This window comes from Alligator sinensis, unplaced genomic scaffold, assembly GCF_000455745.1.
Source record: "Alligator sinensis unplaced genomic scaffold, ASM45574v1 scaffold254_2, whole genome shotgun sequence".
NCBI classification, from domain to species: domain Eukaryota; kingdom Metazoa; phylum Chordata; order Crocodylia; family Alligatoridae; genus Alligator; species Alligator sinensis.
The window spans coordinates 1,407,747-1,417,653 of NW_005842396.1; the positions used below are offsets into that span (position 1 = coordinate 1,407,747).

Consider the following 9,907-nt stretch of genomic DNA (forward strand, 5'->3'; position numbering starts at 1 on the left):
CTCTTTCCTGCTTATGCAGGGGGTCGGACTCGATGACCTATTGAGGTCCCTTCCGACCCTAACATCTATGAATCTATGAATAGGGCACTGGCATACAATTTCTATTTTGAGAATGAAAAATCAAATAGGAAAGGGAATGAGTACACCGAGAATCGTTACCAAGGAGGCATAAATATCTTGTGCTAGATGAAAGTTTGGAATGCATGGCACTTTGCAGAATTGCTAGAAGAGAAAAGCAACATTTGAAATTTAAAATTTCAGTAGCCAGGGCAATACCACATAACTTGTAATTGCATCTGATCTCTCCCTTTTCAGAATTAGAACCGACGCGTGCTCCATTTTCCCTTTGTTTTGGATCTAAGTCTAGTTTCTGTTGAACTCAAGTATAGCAATTCTTATTTTCATTTACCTTAGATTTATTTGTCTTCTTTCTCTTCTCAATTCCTGTGCTCTCCTTCCTCTGAACCTGTAAAACCAAGAAATATTTGAGAATTATGGAGTACATAAATTCAAGTGCCCTCTTAATAAAAAGACAAGTACATACCAAACTGTAAACTTCTATGTTTATTTCAAAGTCACTGGATACATCTTGCCTATAACAAAAAGGGGACACTGGTTAGATATGAAATGATGCCTTAATACCAGAGATATTTTAAAATTAGTTCTCCTTTTAAAAGAGGGGAAGAGTAGTTAACAGTAGCTTTTTACTCTAAAAGGAACAATAGATTTACCAAAACTTATCAAGATCATGTGTATGAGCAGATATATTTGTGTGTGTGTAAGCCATGGCCTATCCTTTCAGGCAAGTGTCATTTCTTACGTAATTTTTCTACCTATACCGAGTCTGCTTCAAGAAGTGTGACCCCCTCTGGCCAAGTGTAAGCAACATTAGAGTATTCTGAGATATTAGTATATTGCTACCTCAAAACTAGATTCCAGAAGTCACAATCAAGGAGAAAAACAAAACAAATAATAATACAGTAATAAAAAAAAATCCTGAACACACCCAGCTACCTATAAACAGGACAAATGCAAATCCTCATCCCATGATCCAAAATTTATCTCGACTGACAACAGTTTTTGTTATCTGATAACACAGCATTAGTGCCATGCACAACTCCCCAGACACATTTAGGACTTGAGATTTTATTCATTTTCAAAATGGTCTATACCCCATCCCAAGCAGACCACTAAACTCATAAGTCTTCAGGTTAGACACTCCACTCCTAACAATCTGAAGATACTTTAATTTTTTTTTAGTTCAGAACAACATGATCTTCTTTCAAGACACCTGCAATAAAAGGCTACACAGAATTCCAACATCAGAGGACACCTTGGGGAGAACAACCTGTCTGCCATTGCAGGTGTTCCAAGAGAGAATGAATGGAGTAGATGAGAGTAGCTGATGGATTGTAGAATAAGTCTAAATTGCATTTCTGAGAAGAAATGGTTACTAAGGATATTATTAGAAGCAGAAAACACTTATCCCACAAAACCTGATAGCCGTTTGCAGAATGTGATATTTTTAGAAAAAGGTTAAGATTGTAAGCTAGGTCAAAATGCTTATCAGTAGAGTTCTGAAATGGTTTCTTCATACTTACAAAGTAAAAGTTGTAGTAAAAATAAGAGCATCTCCATTTAGGGAACTTGCAGTACTTGCTAAGGGAGTTGCTACCATATTTTCAGCTCCAGATCTCAATAATATTACGTAGTAGTAATTTGCTGCATCTGTAGACAAATTTGAGACCATTTTCAGTAGAACCCTATGAACTGCTAGATTTTTGAAGAACTGAAAGGCTCCTTCCCCATCCTTCTCACACATTTGAAGTATGGCTCAGTTAAAAATTCTTGAATTCATTATTTTCAACAGTAACTTTTTGGTTACTTTCCTTCCACTATGTTCAGTGCTCACCTCTACAGGCTTCAGCAGTTACAACAGTATTTGAGCAACTCAGCTGAGTTTTATCCTACCCAGTGTATGTATGTAGTCCAGGGGTCAGCAACCCCCAGCACGTGTGCTGAGCATGGCACGCAAGGCCATTTTGCCTAGAACGCCATAGCCAGCCCTGGCTCTAGGCAGCAGGGAGGCTGCAAGCAGCCTGGGCTCCATAACTGGCAGCAGCTACAGAGAGCCGGGGCTGGCTGCAGCCGGGAGGCTGCAAACAGCTGCACCGGGCTCCGGAGCCCAGCACAGCTGTTTGTAGCCAGGCTGGGCTCTGGGCAGCTGCAGCAAGCAGCGGGCAGGCTGCAAACAGCTGCACCGGGCTCCGGAGCCCAGCACAGCTGTTTGTAGCCAGGCTGGGCTCTGGGCAGCTGCAGCAAGCAGCGGGCAGGCTGCAAACAGCTGTGCCGGTCTCCACAGCTCCATGCTGGTGGCGACTGTGCGCGCAGCTCAAGGCAGACAGCAGGGCAGCACAGCCTGCCCTGAGGTGCACATGCAGTCACCGCCAGCATGGAGCTGATGCCGGAGCTGTGGAGCCCGGCACAGCTGTTTGCAGCCTGCCTGCTGCTTGTTGCAGCTGCCCAGAGCCCAGGCTGGGTACAAACAGCTGTGCTGGGCTCCGGAGCCCCGGCCACAGCCCTGTTCTGGGAGCGGGGCTGTGCTGGGAGCGGGGGAGAGACCGGGGTTGTGCTGCCTCAGGCCCCTCCCCCACTGCCTGCTTCAAGGCGCACATGCACAGGCCAGTACAGAGCTGATGCCTGGGCTCCGGAGCCCGGCGCAGCTGTTTGCAGCCTCCCAGCTGCAGCCCCCCCAGCTCTCGGTAGCTACTGACAGTCAGAGCCCGGGCTAGGGGGCACAAGCAGGGCATCCTGCCATGTATCCCCTGCCCTCATTTTGTTTTTCTGGCATGCTGGCACTGTGGCACCTTCTAAGGTAGGTATTGTGGGGGGTTTCGGCACTCCGGCCAAAAAACGTTGCCTACCCCTGATGTAGTCAGATTCAGCAATAAACATTAGCCCTCCAGGTCTCTGGTTCTAGTCTATTTTTTAGGCAGCGTGGCTACTTATGCTGCAACCTGGCTTCTTCCTTTCCTGTGCTGCATTCTTCTTACTTATTTCTACAGAAATAAGTAAAGGAGCCTGTACAGTCATCCAACAATCTACCCATAAGGGAAGGGTACGAAACAAGAGGCACCCAACCACAACATGCCTACAAGTAAGAGAAGAATCCTGTGCCTGGCTGCAGGAAAGAAAAAAAGACAGACATGCTGCAGCAAGTGGCAATTTCCATGGTATCAAGAAAAACAAAGTTTCAAGGTTGCAAAGTCCATGGCACCCAGAGTAATTCACTCTTCTCAGAGCCATTGTACCAGGCAGGCTCCTTGTAGATTCAAACAGGCATTTGAAGTTCTCTGCTGTGAGGGAGTTAGGAAGCTTTTTTAAAATGTTTAGAATTTGGAGCATAGTCTTGTGGCCAATCCTATGGTTTGTAGAGTGAACAATTCCCTTATTACCACTGGAAGTGAGCAATGTGTTTAATCAATGCCTGTGTTATAGCTGGCAGAATCAGTGAAAAAGGAAGCTTGTTTAAATACATGTAGTTAAATCATTTGCCTATGATGAATTGTATAAATGAGTTACATGACTACTGTGACATGTTATGAAGTTAATCATAGCTATCTGTTCTTCTCACCCACCAACCATGATTTAATTTTATATTCAATAACATGAAAATACAGTTAACATATCAGCACTCTTAAGAACTTAAAAACAGGATGTTTATAAACATAATTTCTTATACCACCCAGGATCAATAAACAAGAGCCACTGGACCTGATATTATCTTTAAGCACTAGTGTTGCATAAAATAAGAACACATTAATTAGTCAAAGCAAACTTGTAAATTCTCAACTCTAGTCACTTCTTGGAAGAACTATTCCTGGCTCCCAGGAAGCCCAAATAATTACATTTAATGAGCAAATGTTGTTTAAAAACAAACAAACAAACCAACCCTCAAAACAGGTTATTGGTTCAAGTGCAGGGCTAGAAATTCAGAAAAACAAATTGAAACAGTACATGTCAAAACCTAAAATTCAAGATTATGACACCTTTCATGAAAAAAACTGAGCAGACCAGATATGAGACCTTTAGAGGAAAAAAGCAAACCCCAAAGAAACTCAAAAGCAACGTTCCATGTTTTGATAAGGACAACAACTTGAAGTTCAGAGCATGTTCATGTTACTAGTTCTAATGACATCCATCTCATTTCAGTTTAAAATTAGGGTCCTTAAGTGTTCATAAATTACAAGGGCAAAACAAACAAAATCACGTGAAGTAACTTGCAGACTCAGAATTCAATCAGCTCAACATCTTCCTCCCACCTTTCTAGGAAGAACAGTTTCAGCTAGCAAAAAGTTTGCTGAAATGTAAAATTTGATACAATTTTTAGAAGTGTTTTGGGGATATTTTGACCACCTCTGCTTTCTGTTTATCTGAATCTGCCATTTTTGCCTAAAAAAATCCCTCATTTGGTAGTAGGAAATGAACAGTAACTGAAGTGTCATACATACAGAAATCTGTCCCACAAAAGTGAAGAAAAATGGATAATTATTGTAAGACTCTGCCTCACCAGGACTGTTACAGCATGTGAGCTGTGGTCACAAGATGCTCAGACACGAGGCTTTAGATTTAAGGTACTATTCTAGCTTTTAAAAAGTTATAGCAAAAAGTGATAGAATTAAAACAATGATCAACCAAAACAGGCAAGAGAACGCATTTTTCCTCTCTGCTTAAGATATGTAGAACTGTATTGCCATGGAAGCTAATTAAGAGGAGGTTAAAAAGGAGGTTAGGGGTTGTTTTTTTTAAGAAGATGGAATCCTATTCACAAAAATCTCCTTTTAAGACCCTGTGAGTTCAGGTAACCCCAGCATCCAAGACAGTTAAAAATGCCATTCCCACCCCCCCAACCACATAGGAAGGCAGCCTACCTGGTTTCTGCATGGTGCTACAAACGAAGTCTGCTTTTAGAGGTAGACGCATTTCTGAAATAGTGACAGTTCCTTTGGATGGAGCAAACACCAGGGATGTAGAGGCAGCTTTATTTTTTTTGCTTTGAGGTCCCTCGGTCTTCAGTTTGTTTAGCTCTTCAAGCAAAGCAGTTCTCTTTTCAGCTGCAAGGAGAAATTAGAAGTGGTATAGAATCAGTCTCCTTTACTTGCAACTGTTTTGTGATTAAGGGACTAAAAGTCCAGCCTAGACGCATTTTGTCATTTTCCAGTGAGTGCCTTGTTATGAAGAATTTGCTGAGAATGCCAAAATGCAAGAAATGAGGCAGGAGAATAGAGAGGAAATAAAGGGTGCCCCTTATTCAACTCAACTCTCTCTTCTCTTGCAGGTTATAACTAAAAGCCAGAGAATAACAAAGTGGTCTTTCACTTTCTCAAAGTTTCTTGAGGGGACAAGCTAACATTACAAACATTTTTGTAAATCAAGCAATCAGCCTTGAGTATTCACAATCCTTTAAAAAACTTACTTGCAAGCAGAAGAAGTCTTTCTGCTTCAGCTTCTTCTTGTGACCCTTTTCCATGTTCCTCATCAAAACAGCAGTTCAGAGCCTGGCTGGCCTGATAAATCACAGTCTGTTGCAAGTTGATCTCATTATTCAACTCCTAGTATATAATCCAACAGTGAAAATAATTAGCGAAGCCACAAGATCATTTTGTTACTTGATCCAGGATGTGCAAGAAGGGCCTTTGGAACAGCACTTTTTAACTATGCTCCCATACACTGGAACAAATGCTTAAACAGATACTAAACTACATGTCTTGCAAGACACGTTTCACTTTTACACCTCAACAATATCCTTCCTCTTTCCCTACTGCAATAAAAGACCAGTCCATAAAAATGTTAATTGTCAACATCCAACATTCAAGCCAGAACTGAAAGAGTAGTACTCTTCAGTAAGGTTTATGAAAAATTTAGATTACACAGGGAGAAAGGAGACCTGAATACTTACAGCGAAAAGAAGAAAAATCATAACAACTTGCTCAAAAGCTGTAAGCATGAAATGGCAGCACAAACCAGAGTTTTTAAGAGCTGTGCATTTTGTGGACAGCAAAACAAAGAGTGACTCAGGCATTAAAATCGGCCTACCAAGTTGCACACCATGTTATGCTAAATTCTGCTGACTGCGTCCCAAATATAAGCAAAATTAAGGGCCTTGTCTATTTAGGTAACACTTATAATCCAATGAACATTTTTTTTTAAATTACAGGGAAAGCAGCAAGACTTAAAAAAAAAAAAATACAAACAGATACCTGCATTTTCTGTTTAATATTATTAACTTGATCAGAAGTTCCATTCTTTTTCTCTAATTTAGAAGTAACATCTTCTTTGCGAACAATCACTTGCTTTATTGAAGGACGATCTGTTTCTTTAAATCTTTGAGATCTATATGCATCAATGCTTAAGAAGAGAATTCACTGTCAAATACACTTAATGTTTACAGGGCCTAACTAGCATAGCATTCTTTAATGATGCAGTAAGGTATTTAGATTTGTCCTAGGGCCTCTATCCATACAAGGCAGGATGGGTTCTAATGTGTGAGCCACAGTCATGCCTCCTGTCATGACACAGATGCATGGCAGGAGGTGTGACAGGGGTCACACATTGGATCCCATCACACCTTATTGCCAGAGCAGGGAGAGTCCAACCCCAGGCTCCCTCTGCACCAGCAAGAAGCTCCTGTGGCTGGAAGCTTCCTCAGATGAAGGGCTTGCAGCTGCGGTGATGCTCAGTGCACCTCTAGGGCTGGGAGATCGAGGCTGGGGAGTTTGCAGCCCCCAGGGCTGGGATACTGTAGCAGCCATGATCGCCCAGGGTTCCATACACCCCCAAGGCTGGGAGATCGCAGCCGTGCCCCATAGCTGCCAGGATCCAACTGGGTCTCCAGAAGGCATGCTGCAGGGACCCAGCATCCACGACTGTGAGATGCTGCTGGGACCCAGTCAGCAACTGCTGGGGCTGAGAGGCCCCTCAGTTGCGGGACTCCTAGCCCTGGCTGGGCATGGTGTTCCCCTGCTGCTGGGAGCCCTGTCAGCTGATGGGGCTCCCAGCGGTAGGTGACAACCTACTACATATGCAAATTAAAGCTTGATAGCAACCAGCTATGAAGTTAATACACATTTTCAAGGTCTAACTTTATAGCTGGTTAGAGCTTTATGGTACGAACGGTACTTCACACATGTAGTTGATCTCCAGGTAACTGCTCAAATAACCAGTTAAATACACACTACTTGTAAAATGTAGAGGGAGCCATAGACCTAGCCAATTTTAAAAAAGGTTGGTATCAACTTATTTAAAAAATGGAAAAAAAATTATTGCAATATTTTGTTCCAGGCAAAGCTGTGGCAATCAAAGGTGGCTTCATAAATAAGAGAGGCTTTTAGTAAGGCTTAAACTCTGGAGGAAAGCCCTCCTTGTCAGTTTTGAGAATGACAGAATTCCATCACTGCAAAACTCCTTAGCCCATTTAGTTATGTGCCAGGGAAAATACAAAACTTTATCAAGCTTCCTTATCTCCACCTCAGAAAAAACACTTTAATATAATGACAATAGCTATCTTAATAACAGTAAAACACTTTCCACATATATAGCTCAAGCAAAGTAGACATAAAGAAGTTACCTGTATAGAAGGTGGCGATCTTCCGATACTGATCCAATGCTGTCCCCTGATTCTGCTCTAGGAACTTGTGTTCTTTGGTACTTGCCAGACATTGGGCTTCCATTGCTTGTGCTGCTCCCCTCACCAGCTGACCTACTAGGAGAGACAAAACCCTGGTGGGGGAGTAGGAGGGAGGGAAGAATCATGTTTCATAAATAACTTGTTTCATATAAATTTATTCTGTTCCTTCCTACCCTTGTTTACTCTCCTCCATATTCTCTTGGAGGTAGGCAACCTCTCATTTATCATAGTCTAGAAGGGCTGCAAGGGACCTTGTCTAGTTCAGCTCCCTGCTAAAGGCAGGATCATCCCCAATTAAACCATCCTAGCCATGTGTCTGTATAACACGCTCTTGAAAATTTCCAGGGATGGAGATTTCACAACTTCTCTATGTAGTCTGTGCCTGACCACACTCATAGTCAGAAAGTTCTTCTTAATCTCTAACCTAAATTTCCTCTCCTGCCATGTGAGGCCACTGGTCCTAGTTCTGTTTCCTACAGACATAATTAGATACATGGGCTTTATCCCTACACCCCTACATCAAATCTTAACTGCAAAGATCTCCAAATTCCTTTTCATCTTTATCCTGCTCTGTTCCTATGAAGTTGATGTTAAGAAGTGGGGTGAATACTTCCAACTCTCTCCCTTGTCAAGAAAGCTTTTACTGTTAAAATGTAGCCAGCCTGACTTGGGTAAGTCTACAGTAGCATATAAATACCCCAGCTAGCCTTAAACAAACTAGCTCAACTATCACAAAAGCAATCTAGCCATCATGCAGCATAACCATGCTTTTGGTGCTCTGCCATCACACCAACTGAAGACAGGCCAAGTACCAGAAGACAAGTAGCTATTTCTAATCAGTGGCTGCAAGGAAAAGCTGACACTGTGCATTTCTTTCAATATACAGCACAAATTTCAGTACCAATGTAATATGAAAAATAAAAGGGAAAAAGATTTGAATAATTGGTATTTTCCCTGCTTTTGCAGGGTCTGCAGTGAAGGATAGTAAATTAATTATGGTTCAAGCAGAAACAGTTCTTTCCTTCAAGACAGTCTCCCTGAGTTGCTTTTAGAGTGTTAAATTATAGAGAAAAATTCAGTTATCCTGGAGAAAAACACCAAATAGAGGAGATTGCCATAGGAACAAATATTATTCTCACACTAGAGAAGTGACCCAGAAACAAGCTTTTAGAGAAGCACTACGGAGGATGTACTAGAAAGGAAGAAAGATAAGGAGAAAACGAGGAAGAGAAGGCAAGAGAAAAAGGCAGATCATAAAATAAACATGTATGAGGGAGAATCGAAAGAAAGGAAATCGTCCTGAGTAAGTATGCAAGCAGGAAAGAACAGAAGGAAGGCTGGGAAAGCATGTGCTTCCTTGTATTGAATAAGGTACACACTATTGCTCATGAACATGGCTGTTAATCATGATTTCAAGCTGTTTTATTAAGTGTTTAGATTAGCAACTTAAAATTGAAGACATTTTCATGCCAATGTAAAGAACTCCATTGCTTCTTCACTTAATTATGCTAAGTTTCATTAGAAGAAATCTATAAGTAGCTTTCATTCATATTTGTTCAGAGATTCTCATGTAAAAAACACCTATCACATCATTACTGATAGTGTTGCAAATCCCTGTATTTGAACATCTGCTCTCACCTCTGGACTCACAACACCAACAGATTCTGCTAAGGGAGTTAGCAGAGACATAGAAGAAATATTCAGCGACTCTTCCTGTTCCTCATCACTCTCAGCTTCCAGGTTCATACTCATTTCTTTTTTTAATTTTTCTATGTCTGGACCATCCTCTTGAAGAATTTCATCAAAGATTTCATTTATTACCTTTGAGCTATTCATCACATCATCACCATCTACACTCATCTCAATTTCATGTACTTTGTCTGAAAAGCAAAAAGAATGTGTTAGTTTAGTACTGAAGGCGAACAAGTCTTCAGTCACATTTAAGTAACACTTTGATATGCTGGATCATCTACCACATTTATTCAAATACAAGACAGCCCCATCACCCATTAGCATGGTGGGGGAGCAGGGGGGAACCCCTCATCTTACATTTGCGCATGAGGAAACCTAATTAAATAAACTATCATTAAACTACTGCCAAAGCAGCATGTGTTCAGCAATGAAAACCAACTAAGAAGTTGATTAAATGCCACAAACACTGAGTCCGGACCACATTGGGCAAACATGCGCGCGCGGGGGGGGGGGGGCCCCCCCCGCGGG

At 41.6% G+C, this 9,907-nt stretch overlaps 1 protein-coding gene across 1 annotated transcript in view; it reads right to left on the minus strand.

Moving 5' to 3' along the window:
* LOC102373833 (anillin) overlaps nucleotides 1-9,566 on the minus strand; it is a 25,417-nt gene extending 15,851 nt beyond the window's left edge. Inside the window, exons 1-8 of the mRNA XM_025211246.1 lie at nucleotides 9,326-9,566; nucleotides 7,628-7,779; nucleotides 6,261-6,408; nucleotides 5,477-5,612; nucleotides 4,932-5,114; nucleotides 1,602-1,728; nucleotides 545-593; nucleotides 410-466 (exon numbers count right to left, since the gene is read on the minus strand). Of these exons, the coding sequence (XP_025067031.1) occupies nucleotides 410-466; nucleotides 545-593; nucleotides 1,602-1,728; nucleotides 4,932-5,114; nucleotides 5,477-5,612; nucleotides 6,261-6,408; nucleotides 7,628-7,779; nucleotides 9,326-9,547 (1,074 nt within the window). The 5' untranslated portion in view covers nucleotides 9,548-9,566. The remainder of the gene's footprint in view (nucleotides 1-409; nucleotides 467-544; nucleotides 594-1,601; nucleotides 1,729-4,931; nucleotides 5,115-5,476; nucleotides 5,613-6,260; nucleotides 6,409-7,627; nucleotides 7,780-9,325) is intronic.
* Between the last annotated feature and the right edge of the window lie 341 nt (nucleotides 9,567-9,907).